Raw genomic sequence first — 24,037 nt, 5'->3', positions numbered from 1 at the left:
GGGTTGTGCCTTGGAAGCGGGCGTTCCCTTAGTACCTCCCTGTCTCCGTCCTTTGGCGGAGGTGGGGGTGGGAACAAAAGACTCCGTCACCTTGGCACGTCTCTCCTTGGTATCTCCCTGTCGCTGTCCCCTGACAACGGCGGGGGTGGAAACGGAAGGGATTGCAGAAGGGGGAATGTGGAGGGAGGGAGTAGGCGATTCTCCCTCCCTCCCCCCTCTGTCTTTCCCTTTGATTAGCAGGAAGGGGGCGGACCCTCCCCACTCTATAGGCTGGGTAATCTGCGCAACTAGGTTGCACAGGACTCCCTCCATCCTCCCGTTCCATTCCCCAAATAGGTTCTCCAATTTTTTGGAGATAATTCCATCCACGAAGCTCATCGTTACCGTCTCTCCTCGTTCCTCCTGTGCCTCCTCTATGCCTATAGAGGCATAGCCTGCCTAGAGGAGTAAGCAGATTGCTGCATAGGGGGTAGGGCACGGGTGGACATATTGGCTCTGTGTCCACCTCCATTAACAGGGGGGTTTCCCCATCTATAATGTTGCAGGAGGGGCGAGTGGTCTGATTCTCCAGGGCTGTTCTTAGGTCGCCCCTAACCTGCTCTACTTCTTTTTGCAGCCGCAGATTTTCCATGCGGACTGCTCTTAGGTCCTTTCTAAGAGTTTCCACCTCTGCTCCTTCCTCACCTCTATCTCCACCGCTCTGAGCCCTAAGTGCCAGAACAGTGGCGCACGCCTTACTAAAACACCTTGTTAAAGACCGCCGCCACACTTTTTGCAAGTGTTCCAGGGCTCTGGCCGAAATGTCTGGCGTCGGCGCGTCCCTAAGCTCCTCTAGGATGTCCTCAACCCTCGGAATGTTGAGGCTGGACTTAGTTTCGGGAGGTATATATCCGTAGTCCAGGATTCTTTCCTCCTGAATGCTCTCCTTCTCCTTCTTCTCTGCTTCCCCTCTCGCAGCATCCCTCTTCTTTTTTCTCTCATAGTCACCCGTAGTTACCGGGCGACCTCTCTTTCTTTTCACTGGCTCCTCTCCTAGCTCTATTACCGAGCTTTCGGAGTCACCGGAAGCAGAGACCACACACTGCACGATTGGACACTGTACGATTGGACACCGCACGATTGGACATCGCACGATTGGATACAGCAGAATTGAATATGTATGGCTTTATTATACGAATTTTTACATATAATATAATGTTTAAACAAGTTTTGAATGTAAAATATGATAAATTATAACTTTATTAAAGTTAAAATAGATTAACTTGAGGCGCTGACCTTTATTTACAGGATATTTACAAAATTGAAATTCCCTGCTCTATCAAAGATTCACAATTATAAATAAGCAATGAAGGGTGTTTTTGATAAATAAAATTAGGAGGCTCTGTGCAAGTGACTGATTGCGATTACGTTACCCTTGTGCAAATGACAGATTACTTGCTCAGTGTTTGGTGATAGATATCAGCTGTCATTGATTTTCTGAATATTAATAAGAGAATTAATTAGAGAAATTTGTTTATCTATATTTATATATTGAAAGCTTACTCGAGAGAATATTGCGAACCTACATTTAAATCCACATGCCTGCGATATATATTTGGAAATAATAAAGTTTCTGTATTTATATTTTGTCGACTGTAAAGCATTATTTTAATTATTGTGAAACATAATCACATCAACAATGTTACTGTGGTTATGTACATGCATAATGATAATATAAGATATGGATTTGCATCAGTTTTATACATATATAACTACTTATCTTTCAAGATATTTTACATACGCAGAATCTTCACATAAAAAATTCATAGGTAAAATAACTCGTAGATAAATATCTTATTTCAAACTTAAAATAATCTATTTTTTTTTTATTTAAAGTCTACGATGTAATCTTTTTCTTTCGCAAACTACATTCAATTTTTTGCCCTTTTCAGAAATCTCATCGAAATTTGCAACAACATTTTATGATTATTAAAATAACGCTGTACTATCGACAAAATATAAAAAAAATAACTTTATTATTTCCAAATATGTTCCTCAAGCATGTGGATTTACTAAATGTGGGTTCGCAACACTTAATATTATTTCGTGCAAGTTTTCAATACATGAATATAGATAAACAACTTTCTCTTATTAATTAATTTTACAGAGAGAGTCAGGGAAACGAGTATTTGTAGAGATGCGTGGCGAAATTGTTCATGGATAGCATTCATCGATGCTTTTTCGTAATCCATCATTATGAAACGCAAATTACATTGCAGTAGCGGGATTCTCTAACGTCTTAGCGACGATTGTCGCTATCGCTAGTTATCAATTTTTGTTGCTTGCGCGACCGACGATATCGGTGCGGCGTGATTCTGTAACTTAGCCTTAACGATATCTATCGATGCATGGAAATGTAACTGCGGGTTATTGGGATAGTCGGCGCAGAATATATTGAAGGAAATAAGGATTGTGCTGAAAATATTCCGGAAAAGGAGGTATATATATTTATATGTTTTGTAATTATCTATTGCAGAATTATTATATATGGAATATTTATAATTAATTAAAACAATTTAAAGAATTAGTCTGACAATAACGAATGTTATATAATGAGATGAGCTACTATAATCTATCTATTTATATAATGAATTATAATGGCCTAATACATAATATATGCCTTTTCTCCATGTTTATAGTCTTTACAAAACGAACTAATCCGTGGAAATTCGTTAGTATTAACGGATGCCCCACGAGTAATAAACGTTTGCAATACTCTTCCACAAGAAAACTTGCAAGAAGACCCGCAAACTTCGAACGAAGATAGAGGTAGACATTTTTATTATTATAAATTAATGTTAAAATGAAAATGAATATATTGAACAATTTTCATAAAATTATCATTATTGTTTTGATTTTATAAATAATTATCGATTATATCCAAGTCAAAGAAATTTCCGAAGATTTAACAACAAGCAGGTTAAGTGTTTTGATGGACCATGCATGTCATAGAAAAAATGGATTATGTTGTAATAAATAATTAATACATTACTCATTAACATTAATTGTAATATATTTTTTATTCACAGTTAATTTCTTGGATACCGACATCGACATCGCTACGATTGATGATGTTGTATTTGATGGAAATGCATCCGACAACGAAAACATTCCCGTACAACAAAATGTCGACAAAATTGTTAATGAGAGACAGGCGAAAAGAAAGTGTACTTCACGTGTACTTCCTGCTTCCAAGCCATCGGATCTACCGAGTATTAATCGCAACATCGGTTCATCGGTCTTTTCGAGAAGATGTAATTAATAAGAATATAAATAATGTTGCAGTTATTGTATGAAAATTGAAAACAAAATTTTTTAAAATTTTTGTACAATAACATTATAAAACGCCTTTTTTATAGTACTTTTATTATTTATTAATTATAATGTTTTTTTTATAAAATTATAGCAAATCGTGTAGGAAGATCTGAGCAGTTTCATTCGTCGAAGGAGCAGTTTGAATGCATTGCTCAGAAGCAATGAATGGTATCCATTGTGATTTATGTAGGCTTCTTCATGTTCCCTAGGAGCAAGGATCGCCACGTGGGTGCAATCTATTGCTCCGATAACTCTTTCAAATGGTTGACGAGCATTCTGAAACTGCTCTCTTGCAATCTGTCTGGCTTCCAGAGTCATAGGAAATTGCACCCATTGACGAAAAATATTTTCATTTATCGCATCTGTAACTCGATGAACGCATCTGCTGATTGATGATTGACTCATCGAAATACCCCATTGTTCACCTACTGGACGTTGATAGCATCCAGTTGCGTATAATCTTATTGCAGACAGTACCTAGGTGACACATATATTAGAAATAGCCAACCATGAATATGACTTATTGTAAGTGTTAATATTAAGTAAAAGGACATTATATACTTGTTTCTCTACAGACAGCCCAGTAATTCTTGTGTGCATCAAATGAGGTGCAAGTACATCAATGAGATCAGATGTCAATTCCGGAGTTAAACGGTATAATTCCCTGAATTCAACATCGGTCAAATCAAATGGTTCTTCTATTTCTCGTAATATCTATCGATCTGCTCTTCGCTCGAGGCGTTGAATACGATTCTCAAAGTCAAATATGTGTGCGGCAAGATAAGCATCAGCCATTCTGAAAATAATTTATTTATTTATGTTATTTAATTCTGTTATCTGTAAGTCAGTAGTGCAAATTTAAAGAGAAAAAGAACAGTTTGATATCACTTGACTAAGCTTACACTGTTTTACTGATATTGGAATAATTTCTCTATTCCATCAGTCTGCAGCAATGTAACCTACATAAAGTCATACTTAAATAATTTTTCTCTCTTTATATTTTCATTGCATGATTTATATGCATAATTATTTTTATATAAACAAGTTGTATTATAAACCATTACAAAAATGTTATTTGTTTTATGAAAGATGAAATTAACCTAATCTAATTATGATTAATTTTTCTATGAAATTATTAAATGAATATAAAATGAGTCAATTATTAGAAAACTTATAGATAAATATATTTATCTGCAAAATAGTATACTTACTTATTGGAATCCTTAATCCGTTTTATTAATTTAAAAAACTTAAACTTCACACAATTATATTTGATGTATATATTATATAAATATGTCCTCACTGACAAGTTATCGAATATCGCTAAGTGGGTAGCGAGACCTCCAGAACCCGTTGTTAACGTTGCGACAATTTTCGGAACTTAACTATTTGACTTAACAAGAAATGTCGATAACTGCTCGGTACAGAATAGCTCTCAACAAAAATTGTCGATAAGTACGGTTAACGACAGCGACACTCGTCGCTGAGATGTTAGAGAATCCCGCTACAGGGCGCGCACAGGAGTAAGATAAGATAGTGGGAGACGGGAGGCTGAACACTTAATACCCAACCTACTCGCCTTCCTTTCGGTATTGGGAGGAAAGAGGAGTGGAAACCTTGCGAACCACTCCTCCAATAGGAGGCGAAGGGCCCTCGGAAAGAGTATATCCCCTGAAATATGGGGTGAATCGATTTGAGGGCTGAGAGGCAGGGGTATGGCCATTCCCCTCTCCCGTTCCCCACGAAAAACCAAGTGGGCAGGGCGTGGTGGAAGGTGTCTCCACCACGCCATAAGGAAGGAACCCCATAATATCAGGGGTATGCCGTCTCTCCTCAAACACAACGGGGAGGACGGCAACGAGACGTCAGTCTGGCGTGGGGGCGCTCGGAAGCATGCAGTTGCGATTCCCGAGCGCTCCCAAAAAGTGAGCGCCTGAGATGGACACCTGGGAGGGTTTTAGTGTGTATTTCCTGCGGAACCAATCGCAGGGAAAACCAATCGAGTCCCACATAACCCCGCGAAGCAACACCCGCTCTGTGGGGTATGTATAAAAGCATTTCTTCCTCGTAAAAAAAAGATTAGGTTAGGTTCTTCCTCGACGGCGCGCCACCTTGTCGTGGTGAGGGGGCTCATCCTGAAGCTTTCCACGCAAGTGAGAAGTGGAAGAGTGTTAAAAGCGTGTCTAGGAGAAGGAAAACTCCGAATCAAACCCGGTGTGTCGACACCGTGAGTGTGAGTGTACGCGCTCACACATCGACCGAGAGGAAAAGCCTCGTTAAAAAGGAGGGGGGGTTTAAGAGTTTAGGATGGGTTTTCTTATTTATTTTGGGTAGGGTATTGGGGTTAAGGGTAGGGTGGGTTTCTCTCTTTTTTTCTTTTGTGGGTGGGATGTGTCCTTGGGCACAAAAGGAAGGCGAATTCCTCGGGTCCTTCGACTCGAGGAGGATGAAGAGAAAGGTTAGGTTGTGACCGGACACGCCGGATTATTACTCACTTGTAATGTTATAAAATAGGAACCTTATGTCCTTCAAACGGTCGCCAGCTGTTTTTACCCTCCAAACAGCAACGAATTGGCTTCGACGGGCGCTACACGATCTGGGTGGCCGAGAATATCGAGACTTCCTGTTTGTGACTATCTCTCGCCGGAACAATCACTTCGTCGAAGAAGATCCTTTCCAAATTGGAACGAGCGCTGCTAAGCCTGAAGATCCTGTTAAAGAATACACCTCGGGTCCCGGAATCGAAATGAAAGATCACTGAATTGAACTATGAAATAAATGAATTTATTAATAATTAGTACAGGTGAATTTATCACAAACTATACCTCTTTGAGCCGAATTACAAGTTCTAACGACTATTCTGAGTTAACTCCTTTAATATAGGAAACAACTTTAATACGGATCACGCGCCGTTCGCGGGTCTTATATGTATAACGGAATAACGTGTTTGCTCAACTATCGTCTTGCTCCGACTGACTTCGAGTCTCGCTGCCGGATCTTGCACATCTCTTACTCCCCACTCTCGCACATGCGCACTTCGGTTCGCACTGCTCGTTGCGCCGCTTCGCGCGCTATGTTTTCTACATATCGGGTGTCTCGCAAATTGCCATTCTTACAATCTTCTTTTTCCTTTTTACAGCGTTTTGATGTTGCCACCCTCATAGTTTTTCGACTCGCCTACGGCTACGTGATTATAGTAAGTATCATATCGATAAGTATTTATATCAGTGCTCGGATTTAGTTGCACATTTCGGCCCGATTCCGTGGTTCACGCCTATTGCCCCCCACTCACCGCTCGTACGTTAGCGACGAGTCGCCAGATATGCGTAACTAAGGACCGCGACGCTTTGTCTCAGGAGCGTCCGTATATAAGAATGCCCAAATATAATAATAAGACAATACTTCTCTATAATTAAAAGTTTTTCTTCAATATTTTATATTTCATTGATATAAAATATTGAAGAAAACTTTTAGAATTTTGATAATTTACGCGGTGCATTTTAAAAAATATTGTCTTATTTATTATATTTAGGCATTCTTACATATGAACGCTCCTGAGACAAAGCGTCGCGCTCCTTAGTTACGCGTATCTGGCGTCTCGTCGGTAACGCACGAGCGGTGAGTGGGGGGCAATAGGCGTGAGCCACGGAATCGGGCCGAAATGTGCAACTAAATCCGAGCACTGATTTATATGGTAAGTATCTTATAGGTAAATCTATACATGGTAAATGTTCTGATGACACCTCGTGTTCATCTTCTAACTAAAATAAATCATCTTTATCTTATCTGACTGAACTCTGTTAACAAAATAAACTCTTTTAATATTACTTCTCAAATTCCTAGACTATCAGACTTTGCTCGATTAGCGATTCGGTGCTACGCTATAGTTTAATGCGCTTTTATCTTTAACGTTTTAAAACTAAATAACTGAACTTTGCTCAATCTAAACTCAAAATAACGTATTAACATAGGTACTCTCTGACTCCATAATTCCCTATGCGATTTCTCCGGTTTTCCCGGCATTTTACGCTCTAACTTTTGCAACTCGCAATCATAATTCTAATTAACGCTTTTAACGAACTAAATCTATGTTATATTCTAATATTAAATGTCTCTAGCACACGCTCATCCTCAGGCACTCTCCGCCGATGCTCCAGGATCCTCCTCAAGTCCTTCTGCCTTTCCATTTTTCGGCCGCTTACACTCGGATGACCTTATGCACCGTCTCTTTCGTCCTTCTTTGCGCCCCTGTATATCTCGCCACCGGAGCTTGGTCCAACCAATCGCAAGGTTAGGTTAGGTTATGACCGGCAACGCCGGCTTATTACTTGCTTATACCTTTGACAATGTGGATTCTCTGTCCGTTAAACGGTCGCCAGCTGTTTTTACCCTCTAAACAGCAAGGATTTGACTTCAATCGAGCGATATACGAACTGGGTGGCCGAGAATCTCGAAACTCCCTAGTTATGACCACCTCTCGCCGGAACAATCACCTCGAAGACGATCTTTCCCAGTTTGGAATGCCGAGCGCTGCTAAGCCTGAAAATACTGTTAAAGAATACACCTCGGGATCTTGAAAACCGGAATAAGACCACTGAATTGAAGTTTGAAAAGAATATGTTTATTAATTATAAGACTTGCGAATAAATCACAAAACTGTGCCCCACTGTTGGGCCGAAATTACAATTTAAATTGCAACTATGTTGAACTACAATACTGAATGAGTTTGCCAAACTCTTTTCATGATCCAAGAAACTACTTTAACACACGGATCACGCGCCGTTCGCGGGCCAATAATTGTACGACGGACTACACGTGTTAACTCTAAACTCGCTGCGCGCCGACTGAGCACCAGTCTCGCTTCCGGCTCTCGCACATCGCTTATCTCCTCACTCTCGCACATGCGCACTTTGGTTGCGCACCGCTTTTCGCGCCTCTGGTCACGCCACTTTGCGCGCCATGTTTCTTACATACCGGGTGTTCCATAAGTCTCTACTTTAACAATCTTCTTTTTCTTCTACAGACTTCCGTTGTTGCCGTTCTCATGGTTTTCCGGTCGCCTGCGGTAACGTAATTACATAGTATCTTATAGGTAAGTATTTACATTCAATTTTCGTTTTTCTTAACAATCTTCCATAAGTTACTAGATAACCCTAGATCTCTCTATCACAATATAATGCTTATAACTAATTAAAACTAAACTAAACTGATCCGCGCTATATTGTTCAAGTAAATTTCCTTTCCTTAGATTATCTTGTCGCTCAAATAACTGCTTTACTCTACTCTGCCTATTCGCACTGAAAATAGACTACCCTTTTAACACGTCACAGTTTTACAACGCTTTCATATTTATGACATCATAATATTTGAAATTAAATCAATGAACTGGAGTCTGACTAGTCCTCATTAACATAAACTAAACGAACAATTACTACGTAAACTCTCGCATCCGTGCGATCAAAATAAATCAATTTACTAGAATCTGACTAATCATCCTGAATATAAACTAAACGAATAATTAATGCGCAATAGCTCTCTACGGATTATCGCACGACCCGTCCGGATTGCCCAGTATATCAAAACGCTACATTGTACGCCTCGCTCGCTATTCTTAATTCTAATTTCCGCCTTACAAGTTGATTCATTGTCCGGACTGTTTTTTCACGCACTGCGCGTCACGAGTGTCTTTCATTATCACTCTTTCCCCAGGCGGTGCTCCGCTGATGCTTCAAAATGCTCCTGGCGTCCTTCTGCTTCTCCATCGCGCTTCCGCTTTGCTTCGGATGACCTCTGGTATCATCTCCTGCCTGTTGTCTTGCACCTCTTGCCCTTTGCCAACGGAGCCTTTATCGATTGATCGCAAGGTTAGGTTGTCGCTTTTGGATTGGATCTGAGACTAAGTCCACTGACAGATAAGTGCTCCGAAATGTCGGAGTAAACCCGGTTTAAAGTGCTCCAAACGGTGAAAAAAGTATACCAAAATGTGTTTTAGCTCATTGCGCGTCGATTGAAGCAATAATAATTTTTGCTCCGATTTTTTAATTTTAATTAAAAGGCTAAATATAAATCAAGCCACGAGGTGTGCGCGTAATGCGGTTTGTAGAGCTTAGTCATTCTATCAGTCACGTGATAAAAGTAGTGAATTGGCTCGACCTTGGCGAGGGTTGTCCTTCTCGAGAATCGTCCGGTCTAATGCTTTAAGTGCTGGAGGTTCGGGCATGTAAGACTTTCCTGTCCTATTAGCGACGATTTTAGTGACCTTTGCTTCAAGTGCGGAGGAGCTGGTCACATGGCCAGAAGGCAACCTCCACACTGTAAATTGTGTGCCTTGGAAGAAAAGAATCCCAACCATAGATTAGGCTCATACCTGTGCAACGCGGAGCACAGTGTTAATAGGGTTAGGAACAACTTCAGACCTATGGCCCGCCCGAGAGCCAATTCTGCTGATCAGGGCCCTACGCAGGAATAATGCACAAAGCCCTTCAAGCTAATGTAAATAGGGGCAGACCATTTCTGGATCTTCTAATCAACCAAGCCAGGGAAATGGATGCTGGAATTTTGTTTGTATCTGAACCGAATTATATCCCGAATTCGGATAATTGGTATGAGAACCTGGACAAAGGTGCGGCCGTATTTGTGGATCCCATGCGTGTTGGGATGCGTAATTACCTAGCCAAAAAAGGCTTTAGATTCGTGGCCGTCCATTGCGGACCTTACCTTTTTGTATCCATTTATATTTCCCCTAGGCTTAATGCTAGGGAATTTAATAGTATCTTAGACGAGCTCTCGGCTTTTCTCGCAGACCGAACTGACAAAATTATTATAGCGGGAGATTTTAACGCCAAAGCCAGCTTATGGAGCTCCGAAAGCACAGATAGAAGAGGTCTTCTGTTCTCTAGATGGACTGCTGGAAAAGATCTGCGGATAAAGAATTGGAGTAATGTCCCAACGTGTGTGCGTCCACAGGGACGTTCGGTGATTGACCTTACCTAAGTGTATTCTGACCTTTTTCAATTGGTTAGGGAGTGGTGTGTCTGGGAGGACCTGGAGTCCCTGTCAGACCACCTAATTGTTGAATTTGACATTCATACGGATAGACCTATCATGCAGTCTGGTAAAGCTTTCCCCCGTAAGTGGAATACTAAAAAGTTTGACGAGGATACGTTTCAAGCAACGCTGATATGGCGAGATAACGGACCTGACCCGGAAGATCATGAGGACGTCAGTAAGATGATTACATGGTCAAATCAAACCATGGAAGAGGCCTGCGATGTTGCTTCTGTAAGAGATGGCCCAGGAAAACCTAGGAAACAAGCGTATTGGTGGCAGAAGTCCGTGAGAGTGCTTCAAACTAACTGTATTCGTGTCAGACGCCTCTGGCAAAAAGCCAAAAAGAGGAAACATTGCCGGGACGTTATTGCGGCCCTCGGTTTAGATTATAAGGCCAAGCGTAGGGAACTGCATATGGAAATCAATAGACTTAAGGCGGCTTCGTGGCAGGAACTTCTTGATGTTGTGCTTCCGGAGAGGTACGGTAGTTGGAATCGTTTGCCGGAAGGAATTTAGGAATTCGGCCTCCGCCCAAGAACTGCACTGACTTTATTTAAATAATTCTGACACCTTTGAATTTAAATAAATATATAAATACCTGTTCTATTCGTGACTTGGTTTAATTACAATATTCCCGCACATTCGCTCGCGTCGCGTATCGCGATAGCGGATATCTTGACGTGCGCATGTCTAGAGTCGAGTTTCGGTCTCGAGACTCGCTTCTCGCTTCTTCGTATGTATTTCTGCCGACTGCGTGGCTACTCGGTATTATAATAATTATCGACAATCGCTTTGACACTCGCGGCTGTTAGCGATTTCACACGCGTGGAGGTAATTAAGAATAAAGATTGCCCGCGTTAGGTAACTTAATGAACAAGACTGCCTGCGTGATAGTTATTGTGACTACCCGCGTAATATTATATACCCAGACAGCACAAGGATGTCCTTAGGACGTCCAAAGGGCATCCAGGACATACATGTAGGATATCCTCAGGATATCCCATTGTAATCCTCAGATCTCCTCTGGATGTCCTGAGGAAGAGTAAATGATAGCCGTATATTAACCTCTGGAAAATCCAGGGAGATCCTGTGGAACATCCTAAGAATATTTATAGGATATGTTAGGGATATTTTTCGTATGTTTCAAGAAGCAAATTTAAAAATTTAAATATGAATTAAAATTATGTTTTGTTATTTACTGCCAATATTAAAAATCTAATATTAAAAATAGTTCACCGTTCTTTAATATTTGAAGTTTTCGTGCTGTACATGAATATTTTAGGTTTGGCTCCCAGGTTTGAGTTGTGTAATATTTTCTAAACAATCCAATATTTGAATTCCCTATGTTGGGATTGCATCAGAGATTGACTTGATAGAAAATAATTACATTTGTAATTTCCTGTCAGTTGCTCTTTGCAAGCTTTATATAATTCTCATGACCAAATCTCAAATACGAGTTCGCGTGTCGTATAGCGGTAAACAAACGAACTAGCGGTTGAATACTATTGTTTGTAAAGTTTTCGGAATGTTGCGAACAGTAACATTTCTCATGAAATATTAAATAAATAATAATTTTGGATATATGAAAATGTACGCATCAAATTCAATTATTAATATTAAACGAAATTAATGTTAACAATTAATTGCACATGTATATGTCCTCTGGAAATCCAAAAGACATCCAATATAATCCAATATAATACAGATATATCCTACAGACATCCAGTGGACATTTATAGGACATTAATACTTATTATAATACTTAAGATTTCTAAATTATATTAAATAGTCGACACAACTAAAAATATTTATGTATGCATGTTAAATTTTTATAAATATATTTATAATAATATCTTAAAACACCCTACAAATGTCCTGAACCGTCCTGGACATATTCAGGATGATCCTGAGGATGTTTTGTGCTGTCTGGGTAATTAGTGATAAAGCCTGCCCGCCGCTTGTTAGCGATGGATCTTTTTATTATCTCCCCTTGGTTTCCTGGGAGGGGATCGTTTAGCGACAAGACTGTGTCGTGTCGCTCGATTTTGGCAAGATCCGGATGCAAGCTAAGAAGTTCTAAGTAGGACTTCTTTGCTTGCATTTTCGTAATTTCTTTATTCCTTTTTACTTCGCTTTTAAGTAGGACTTCTACGTTGCATTTTCGCAATGTTCTTTTTCCGCTTGCCCTGATTACCGCGTTTTCGCAATGAAATGATTGCACGGTCGCTCAAGCTTCGCGCGGGGATCGTCCCGATTGCATACATTACCGATCGGACACGACAATATTTCCCGATTGGACACAGACCCGATCGGATACAGACCCAATCGGACACAATTCCGATTGGACACATATGGTTGCAATCGGACACAAGCCTGATCGGACACAGATTCAATCGGACATATATGGTTGGAATCGGACACAGGCCTGATCGGACCTAGGCTGGATCGGACACAGGCCCGATCGGACACAGGCTCGATCGGACACAGACCCAATCGGACACCATCCCGATCGGACATAGGCCCGATCGGACAAAGTATATCAGAAATATATATGTTAGGTTATATCTTTTGGAAGTGGAGCCCCCCCGTAGAGGAGGGAGGCGGAACAAACTGTCTGAACGCATATATTTTTTAATACGTAGTATACAACTTTCCACGCGAAGCGAGGTTTAACGCAAACCTATGTGTCTAGATTTTTGATAGTAGAGCCCCCCCGTAGGAGGGGCGGAACCCACTGTGTCCACGCATACATTTTCCCATCCACACAATGTTTGTAGGATGGACCTAACTTCGCGATGAGGACTGTGTCCGATCGAGCCTGTGTCCGATCAGGCCTGTGTCCGATTGCAACCATATGTGTCCGATCGGAATTATGTCCCATTGGGTCTGTGTCCGATCGAGCCTGTGTCCGATTGGGACTGTGTCCGACTGAGCCTGTGTCCGATTGGAAAATATTGTCGTGTCCGATCGGTAATGTGCGCAATCGAGACTCACTATTTGTGCGTGGGTCGCGTTGTCAGCGCTTTGCTCGGTCAACGCTCGTAACGTGATCTGTATTCGAGTTACACTTTGAGCAATGTCTTATCATATAAAATAATATATATCTAGTAATTCGTGTATAGCCTTTTTGGGCTATAACAATTTATAAAAGACAAATTATATTATTCGCGTAAAAAGCACGTTCTTTGCGACGATTCGTAGAACGTCTACCGATGTTTCAAATCCCGAAATTTCAAACTGAAGAATACAAGCCAGTGATGTAAAACTTGTATTCTTCGATTTGAAATTTAGAGACTTAAACCGATATTTCTCATCCCGAAATTTCGAGTCAAAATGAGCAATCTTTTCCTTGACTCGGAAACGTTGGAATTCGACAAGGTTAAAAGTACAATAACCTGTGTTATTCTTTATACAATATATTATTTATAAAATAAACTGTTGTTATTTATCAAATAAATTGTTATTTTATACTAATGATAAACGCGGGTCTCACGGAACGACGAAGCGTTCGCGAGTTCGATCCCGCGTTCGTTCGTAAATATTCTCGTGAGACCCGCGCCCGTTATTCTTGGCTATCGCCCTCTCGGAGTATTTTGTTAGGATAAACTATATTAAACGCGAATAATATTCACTTCCCGATATACGACGTTTTTCGCTCCTTACAGCGGTATTCTGGGTATCACGTATCGCTTGTCATCGTGCGGACTAAGCGCGACCTTCGACTCCGACACCTCGTGTAACTTGGACCTTACGCAGAACTGTTCGCATCTCGATCCTTTGTCGAAGACAGCGCGCGTAATCGTCGAACGTTATCGTTCTCGCGACGATGCCGCTCTTAACGTCCTTAATCCTCTTTGTACCGTCTCTACCGTCGACTTGTAGTACGTACATCTTCGCTCTGAGCCCGACTGAATTCCGTCATAATCGCGCCGGTATTCTCGTCTTTCATCGTACCGGGTATTTTCTTGTTAGCGAGAGACATACCGTACGCGTTGTTCGCCGCGTAATCGCTCGTGTCGAATCTGTCGATGTCGCGTTTCATATCCTCGTACACGTTGTCGCACTCGACGCGATAAATGAGACTATCCGTGTCGGTGTACTTTATTCTACACTTATCTCGATACAACGGTAGCATATACTCGTAGTGAAATTCGTACAAGCGAATCTTGGACACGTCGAGGATGCGCATACCCACGTAGACCGGTTTGTTAAACTTAATCTCAAATTTGCGCAATTCCACGGCTACGAGATCCTCTGCGAAGATCCTCTTCTACTGTGAAAGTTCGGCTTCGCGATCATCGCTTCCGCGCCGTATCGCCCATATCCTATCGAGTCACGAGTCGAACGTCCGAATGATTGTGCAGGTTCTCCATGGTTTTGCCGAACACGGCGTTATTCATCAATTTGTACAGATTTTTCTCGAACTTGTTTTTCGCGTTAATTCGTAGTCGCGTATTCAGTTCGACGTATCCGCGCAACCACGGGAATTGCGCGAATTGCAATATTCTGTGTATCCTCGTAACACGTAATCCGTGTCGAACGCATTGCTGCAGATTGCGATAATACGTCATGTAACGGCTCTTATCGTTCAGCGTGGCGAGGAGTTTCTCCTGTCGTTTTCCGGGCGGCTTATCACGCGTCGGGCAGGACGGCAACTCCGCGTGAGAATTGTGAAGATCGGACGGATACGCAAGCTTGACTTCTAGAATGTAACCGATAAACGAGTTCGACGTTATGGACATTAAGTCGACGCTCGTAACATCGTCGACCCATCGAAAATCTTTGTAAGGCAACGATTGACACATCGCCCATCCGTACAAATTATTTATATCGAAGTACATGAGACAAGACGACGGTTCCGAGGGATTGTACGACCGTAAATACTTGCTATTAGCGCGCGCATATCTATTGGAACATTGACCTAGCCCGCCGCGAATCCCGCGTTCTACGAACATCGCTATATTCATGTCAATTAACAACTCGAATCGAACGCCCGTATGCTTTAACATAGCGTCCCACGTATATCTAGGTAACGTGTAATAGTAAGCTGGATCTAAATTGTAACTTCTCATACACGCGTCGCAAAAATTTTCAAAAACATCGGCTAATAGAAGAACGTCGGTTTTTAAATACAAATCGTTATAGTCGCCCAACGTCTCGACGCGAAATCGCTCCCAGACTTTTATCGCGCGCGCGTAATCGCTCTCGGATATCGCGTCACCGGTCAGCGAACTGTGGAAAGCTTCGCGCGGCGGTAGACGAGTCTCCAGCAATTTATCGACGTCGTCGACGTACTCGTACGGAAACACCCTTTCGCGCGAGAAACTCGAAATCGGGACGTCATCTCCCAGGCGATCTCGTCGACTTGTACCCGCTCGCCCCGTTCCCACCAACCCCCTCGCCCACCTTCCCTCCCGGCCGCTCTTTCAGTCTCGCCTTAGGTATCTCCCCTGTTCTCCCCCCAGCCCCCACAACCCCCCGAAACTATTCGTCTACCTCTTTCTATCATATCTCCGTCCGTTTCTCTCTCACAAACTTCTCTTTTGGACTCATTGAAATAAATGGGCTGGAAACCAACCTATCTATACTACTTACAATCTTTCGTTGGACTAGGCGGATATTACAGAAAATGTATAGAAGACTTCTCAAGAATAGCCAAGCCACTAACTAAATTAACGAAGAAAACAGAAAAATTCGAGTGGACAATGAAACAGCAAAATGGTTTTGAAATATTAAAAGAAAAATTAATGACAGCGCCAGTGCTAAAATGTCCAAACTTTACTCAAAAATTTATAGTGACCACCGATGCCTCCGATTATGCCATCGGAGCAGTATTGTCATAAGGAAAAGTAGACAATGATTGGCCAATTGCTTATGCTAGCAGAGTTTTATCGCGAGCGGAGCAGAATTATAATACAGCAGAGAAAGAATTATTAGCAATTGTATGGGCTGTAAAACATTTTAGGTCATATGTATACGGTACGAAATTCAAAATCGTAATCAAACCTAACCGATCATAAACTATTAATCTGGTTATTTAATGTAAACGATCCCGGATCGAGATCCGGTGGAGATTAAATCTCGAAGAATATGATTATGAAATCATTTATAAAGCCGGACGAGCGAATGCGAATACCGATGCATTGAGCCGCAATGTAAAAAAAGACGCAGATAAAGCAGAAGAGGAGCGAGAAGTCCTTGCAATAAAAAAAGAGATAAACTCCGACGAAAAGAAAAAAATATACGGAGGAAGAGAAGAAACAGATACCATTACAGTAAGATTATCGAAAACTAAATATTTTACGAAATATTTTATTTTTTTATATCAAAATATATTAGAATAAAGTATAAAATAACTCAAAATTTACTTAATGAAAAAAATACTTTATTATAGTGTTTTGGAAAACTCTCGAGGTAAGCTACAAGAGTATGTAATGAAGAATAAGGAGTTCCATTTAAAAAATTCAATGTGATTTTTATATGACCTTGTCGGTGCTATTCAAGGTCATGCTAATATTATTATATAATGCGCCACTTAGAGCTCTACAACTTTTGCATGAAACATTTTTCACGAAAATCCGTTATTTCCTCAAAAAACTGCTGATACGGGCGCACTGTTACCCTGTATATAAATAAATAAATAAATAAATATAAATATATATATATACAGTGTGTTTGAAAAGTCTTGAAGCATCTGTTTTCCTCGGAAAATACACATCGGATAAAAAAATGTTTGGAATAAAAGTTGTATAATTTCGAAGGGACCATAAGATGATTAGGTGAAATATCTCAGGCTTCCCGCTGTTGTCGCGTTTAGATCGTGACTGTCAGTATGTGTCTATAGGATGTTAAATGTAAATAAACAACTAAGTATTTAAAAACAGTGTATAAGATTATATTTTCAATAATTCATCAATGTTCGAGAGTCGACCTCGACGAGATCGCCCGAAACTGTAAGAAGCGCTCAGAGATAAGCGAGAAGCGGTGTGTAACACGAATCCGTAGATCCGCTGGAGGACAAGGAGAGTTCAGAAAAGATTCGAATGCAGATTATTTTGATTTCGTTTTATTTAGAAGAATAGGAGCGAGCGACGGCACGTATTCCGCGGTTCCGACGGATATCTTGATTGTCCTGTTAATTACTGCCCTTTTGCGCGGTTCAGAAATCTTGATTAAGAGCTTCTTGCTAGAAACTCTTGCGATAACGGAAATCTTGACCGCGAACGCTGGATGGAGTTTAGCGCGAGGCAGAGGACATTCGCGATGCGGATAAGGAGCGTCGACTCTCGGACTCCAAACAATTAACTTTCACAATGTCTTAGCACAAAAAGAGAAAATGATACAGCGTGAGGTTTTCCCGAATTGACTGCCGTGAGAATTTGTGCGCGATCGGATGCGAGACAATTCGGAATTGAGACAAGTAAGCCACTGTAAATCCGATCCGAGCGAGAATAGAGAACGAAAGTTGATCGAGCTCGTTGAACGTCGACCAGCTCGAAACGTCGTTACAGGCAGACTAAATCCATCGACCGCGGAAGCTCGCGTTATGCCGATGGGAATAACAAGGTTTTTTCGACGTCGAACCTTCGAGATCCAGCCGTTTGTCACAGTTTTTCATTTCGAATATCACGCGATCACGCGCTGATCGGCTGATCAAAGATGTTTATCCTCGCTCGTGTTTTGATTTCGGCTCTTACCGTTCAGATTTGTCGGTTGAATTTACAGTTTGAATTTATCGATTAAATTCAACGTTTCAATCTTGAACAATCAAGGATATCGAAATATGCACTGTCAAGCAGTTTGGTGTCAGTGTTGGAATTAATTGCATGTATTTATTCTCTGATATGAATAATTTCAGAAATAAATCTCTTATGGAAATTATTCTCTATGTCTAAAATTTTGACATTTTCCCAATTAAATGTATGTCATAAGTTTAAAATATGTTTTGAGGCAACCGAATGTTTTGAAGATTCAAGTTTTATGTTATTGATATGTTCTTTAAGTCTAGTACATAATTGTTTTTTCATTTGACCAACATACGACGCGTCGCAACTGTTACAATAAATTTTATAAATTACATTGGTATTAAATAGATCGTTGTTTTTGTCTTTTTGTGCATATGCGACAACAGCGGGAAGCTTAAGATATTTCACTTAATACTATGATTTAATATCACTGTAAGTAAAATTAATAACCAATTGAAACATACTCAACCAAATAGTTTGTAACGGTTCACCTTTCCCGTACGCCGCGGATCAAGGCTCGCCGGTGCCAGGATTCGGGAGAAGGGGGAAACTCCAACTTACTCTACCTTCGGGTAATCGGTTTAAACAAGTCTGTTTATTCAAGCTGTTATTACGAAAGATTTTTAACACTCGAAGCTATGCGCGAAGCAACATGCGGGAACGGTGCGCGTACAGAGTTTCGTGCGTGAGCGGTTGTTATTCGCAAGGTAACGTGCAAGCACGGTGCGTACAGAGTTTTGCGCGTGGAGCTCGGGAAGCGAGCGTGGCTCGAGCGGCCGTGTTCTGCATTCGCGGTGTTCGCATGCAACTAAACTACGATTATTATTTGTGGTACAGTACAGATCTTAAATACTACGGGGTGTCGCGGGGCCCTCAATGTAATTCCAACTGCCTGACTGCCTTATCCTTAAAAGGACGGGGCGTCGGCGTTCTCGGCGTTCTATCCTTAAAAGGACTGACGCTCCCGTAGTAGTTTGAGGGCCGTGGGTGAAGATAGAAACGGCGCGACACTGGCGGGAATCCTAAGGTCTAATTAACTCTCTAGTTAAAAGTCGCGGTATGTACAATGCGGTCTTATAATACGAACGGGTCACGGTATATATGCAAACGGTCTTACGGTATAACGCGGTGCGAACTTATCGACTAGTAGGATGCGCCGTCCCAGCAACCGGGAAGCCCGGCCTAACTACGGGAAGCCCGTAGCCTGGTGTAACGCGAGGTGTCAGGATGCGCCGTCCCAGCAACCGGGAAGCCCGGCCTAACTACGGGAAGCCCGTAGCCTGGTGTAACGCGGGATATCAGGATGCGTCGTCCCGGCAACCGGGAAGCCCGTAGCCCGGTGTAACGCGAGGTATCAGGGTGCGCCGTCCCAGCAACCGGGAAGCCCGTAGCCTGGTGTAACGCGAGAGGTGGTTCAGGATCCGGAGAGTTGTACGTGACAGGAATCGGGATCGGGAACTGGTAACGCTACGCTCGCCGGAGCGCCTTATATACCGGCGGCCGGCCTCCCACTCACGCGAGTCGGCGCGTGGTAGGAGCGCGTGGTGGGGCGGCCCCACGGTGGGGCCGCAACACGGGTGTGGAAGTTTAGGAGCGCCATAGGCGCCGAGCCTCAAAATTTGCGGGCGGCTGGTCGGCCCGCGAGGCTGGTAACGTATCGTTACAAGTTTTTAATAGTAATTCAATTTTTTATTTATAACAGTTTGGAATTGGAAGCACAAATTACCACAACACCTAACTGATAGTTTAAAGAGACATTTTCTAACGATGAATTTGTTTATTGAATTAAGTTTAACTGTTGTTGATCATTACCGCAATAATTACTTACATTATCTTTTCTGTTTTTCTCTGACCAAGCTCTCATCAAGCTCAGTCATATCTTTTCGTCTTTGTTCACTCTTGCTCTATAATAATTTATGTTTAAGACTTTTATATTAACGTTTATTTTAACCATTACCGATGTATACCATTACTTTGTAACCATAATATATACTAGTTAAGGAGATCCAAAAGCGACGAGCGAACTCCGACGGGTTAGCGCCTTCATCTAAACAAAACTAAAATTGTCGGTATTATCGACACAAATATCGATAATACCGATAATTTTGGTTCTGCCGTTACCGATACTAATATTTATGTATGATTTATGCGTGTTATTAAAAGCAACTTTGTATTGTATTCAATATGTTAAAATAAGACAACATCGTGTATTTCTACTGCTCTATCGCTTCGTACGCGTATCTAAGCGTATCTAAGCGTATAGATAACAGTATAATATAAGACTTATCTGCCTTTATCACATATTTGAATACAACTTCACATTGTTCATACGGGCTATGTGTCTTCCCATATATCTTCCAAGAGGAATAACATTTGACTGTGTATATAATATGTATATGTATAATATGTACATAGACGTATGTGTATGATATATGGCTGAGTTTTTTAACCTGAAACTTTGAAATATCTCGAAAAATAAGCACTGAACGAAAAAAATGTTGATAATCAAAATTTAATCTTTCCGCGGGGGAAATACATTAGTGTTAAAATTCGTCCTCCACCCCCCACCTCCTGCGGGGGGGAGGGGGGCAACTTTGAAATCTTAAATGGGAACGTAGGGTTTGTCTGAAAGAATTTTTTCGATTTCTCCTACTGAGAACCTATGCATACGATTCTGCAATATGTTTGCAATAAACAATACCACGTTTTCATTGTAAATAATCGAAATTAGTCTTAAAACGAACTTCTCATATTTTCAATGACTGACAAATTATTTGTCAAGAAACTACTTTTAGCGTAACCCAGGAACAACGACGTGGACGTAGCAGTTTTCTGTTCTCTTCGAGGTGCTTGATTAAGATGAGTTCTCTCGCTTCTCACGTATGGGGATGCTTCATTAACGTGAGTCCCCTCGCCTCTCAAGTATCGGGGTGCTTCATTAACAAAAAAATATAATGCTGATTGTGTTCTTAGTATGTGAGTGTGTACAAGTGTGTATATGTTTAATTCGCGGGTGTTATATTAATACGGAGGGCATCAGTCAGAATGACGAGGGAAAGTTTTACCGTTAAATTTTACGTTCTGACTGGTTAATACGAGAGAGAGAGAGAGAGAGAGAGAGAGAGAGAGAGAGAGAGAGAGAGAGAGAGAGAGAGAGAGATGTGTATGTGTGTGTACACGCGTATACGTTCTCTCTCACATATACACTTCATCGCATGTAGCAAATAGTTGATCGCAGCGAGCGCCTCACGTAATCACCCGCATCGGACGGTGAGTTGCGCCGCCCCTGCCTGCCTCGCGTACGCGACCCGTAATTCCTTAACTATTTTGGCTTATAATTTAAAAACTAAGCTTCGGAAAAAATTTTGGCAAAGGAAAAATCGTCTTAGAATAGTGTCAAGTATATGACATTGCAAGGACAGAAGGTTGTTTTGAATCACCCTGTATAAGCAATGCCGAATATATAACATAAATCTCTGAAAAAGAAAAACGCAGTCTTTTACTTATTTTGATATTTTATTGAAAATTTATTATATTTGTATTTTATAATAATAGTTAGTGCTACAGTAGTTAGTTAGCCAGAGGCGGTCAGTTCGTGAGCTGGTTGTTTTAACAGTATTTAACACCAAATGCGTTTTGCATGTTCCATTTGATTAAAAAATATATCCCAGAGGCGATCAATTCGTGAGCTGGTTGTTATTTCACACTAGATGCGATTTGCCTGTGTGATAAAAACATATGCCAGAAGCGATCAATTCGTGAGCTGGTTGTTTTGCATGTGCGTTATGCTTGTTATAAAATATTTTAGAGGCATTTATGTTGTCAAAACATTTTCTATTATATTATATAATAGCATTATATAACTAATTTTTAATAGCACTTAGATAAAAAATGTATAAACAAAAGACAGCACTTATTTTTCAGAGGTTTTATTTTTTTCAAAAATATATAAAATTATATATATAATATATATTATTATATATAATATTTTATTATTGTAGCTGTGTTTTAAAAAATATTCATCCATTAATTTTTTTTTGCAGGCGACAATTATTGGGTTAGCGAAGCTAACCCGAGAGGCAAATGATTCCCGGCACACTAGCATTGCTGAAGGTACAAACAAATCTGTAAATTTGCAAAAATCGGTTGATTTACTTCCCGATATAATGGATTCGATAATTAGTACCCAAACAATGCAGTGCCTCAAGTCAATTTCAAATACAGGTATGTGTGAAACTGTTGAATTTTGCGAAGATAACAATAATTTTCTTATCGAAATCAACCTTCTGGATACAAATCATAGCCAGGAAAGCATGCCTGAAGGCCGTCGCATTATCGACATTTCTTTTCTGTGGAGTGAAATCCATAGAACATTTGATAACCATATGCAAGGAATAGAGTGCCAATTTAAAGATTGGAAACTCGTTAATTCTCGTCGCCATAGGTTAATGACACAGGTGTTCTTCAAATGCCAAATGTGCAATTACGAAGTCAACATCTGGTCAGAATCTACAGAGCCTGAAATATTGGACATTAATACAGCCGCTGTAGCAGGAATTGTTACAGTTGGAATCGGCTTTGCCCAGCTGGAAGAGCTGTGTGCAGCCATGAATATTCCATGTATGTCCGATAAAACTTACATCAAATATCGAGAAAATGTAATCAATGATTTTGAGAAAACAGCCGTGGAAAATATGAAAATGGCTGGCGAAGATGAAAAGCAATTTGCTCTCGAAAGAAAACAAACTATAAACGGTATTCCGTACATAACTGTTGTAGCGGATAGTAGTTGGATGAAGAGATCGTACGGCAACGCCAACGATTCTCTTTCCGGCGTTGGTGCCATACTTGGTTACTGCACAAAAAAAGTTCTATTCGTCGGAATCCGCAATAAATTTTGCACGATATGTGATATAGCGGAACGAAACAGAATCGAACCAAAAGTTCATAAATGCTACAAAAATTTCGATCGTAACGCAAATTCCACAAGTATGGAGAGTGACGCCATTGCAGAAGGCTTTAAAAATAGCCTGGAAATGCATGGAATGATTTATTGAACGGTTATTGCCGATGGTGATAGTAGCGTATATCAGACCATCGTTGATACTAGACCATATCGGGAACAAATGATAACGGTGAAAAAAATTGAATGTACGAATCATTTGCTTCGCAATCTATGCAAAAGTTGAGGGTTGCAGCAGAGGCAACTCAGCCAAAAATGCAAAGAAAGCGTGGTACAGCTACGAAATGTAAAAAGCAACATTTTGAAAATACAAAAAGAGGTGATAAAAGCAATCGATTTGCAAAGAGAAGAAGAGCAATCTGACCATTATAAGGCATAGGAATTACAAAAAGATATCTTAAATATTCCTAGCCATATATTTGGTGAACATAAACGATGTAAGTAACGCGGTCGTATATGTGACCGTGATAAAACAAAGAAAAATGTACCATCTCTCAAATTGCACGGTCTTTATCAAAAAGTAGAGAGTGCTATCGTATATTTAAGCGCTTATTCCGACAGCTTGTTGCTGAAATTCACCAACAATCCTGCAGAATCGTTCAATTCGATAATCTGCAAAGAAATTGGTGGAAAGCGCATCAATCCGAGGCTCCTACAATGTTAGAATTGCGGGAGCAGTTGTGCAATATAATACGCAACAAGTTCTCACGCAAGTGCATAAAAGCATATGTAAAAATGTTCCTTCCATGTGGAGACTCTGGAAAAGCGACAAAAGCAAAAGTTGCAAGAACCAGAGAATCTCGGGAAATGAATAGAAGGCAAAAGAAATTTAAACGGGAATCGGGAACAGATTGTCATTACGGCCCGCAATCACAAAAACCAGATCTTCCACCCGATGTTTTCGAGCAACTTCGAGAAAATCACG

General features: G+C 40.8%; 1 protein-coding gene and 1 pseudogene across 1 annotated transcript; both read left to right on the top strand.

Moving 5' to 3' along the window:
• Nucleotides 1-9,822: 9,822 nt before the first annotated feature.
• LOC138937042 (uncharacterized) lies at nucleotides 9,823-10,920 on the top strand. Its single transcript, XM_070302912.1, has 2 exons — nucleotides 9,823-10,304; nucleotides 10,377-10,920. Exons 1-2 carry the CDS (start codon nucleotides 9,823-9,825, stop codon nucleotides 10,918-10,920), a joined length of 1,026 nt encoding a protein of 341 aa, XP_070159013.1.
• Nucleotides 10,921-16,109: 5,189 nt separating this feature from the next.
• LOC138937040 (uncharacterized) lies at nucleotides 16,110-24,030 on the top strand (annotated as a pseudogene).
• Nucleotides 24,031-24,037: the final 7 nt, after the last annotated feature.

The sequence above is a fragment of the Polyergus mexicanus genome, unplaced genomic scaffold, assembly GCF_030449975.1.
Source record: "Polyergus mexicanus isolate NDT 795.1 unplaced genomic scaffold, iyPolMexi1.0 SCAF_10, whole genome shotgun sequence".
NCBI classification, from domain to species: Eukaryota; Metazoa; Arthropoda; class Insecta; order Hymenoptera; family Formicidae; genus Polyergus; species Polyergus mexicanus.
This window is presented reverse-complemented; position numbering and strand designations above follow the sequence as displayed.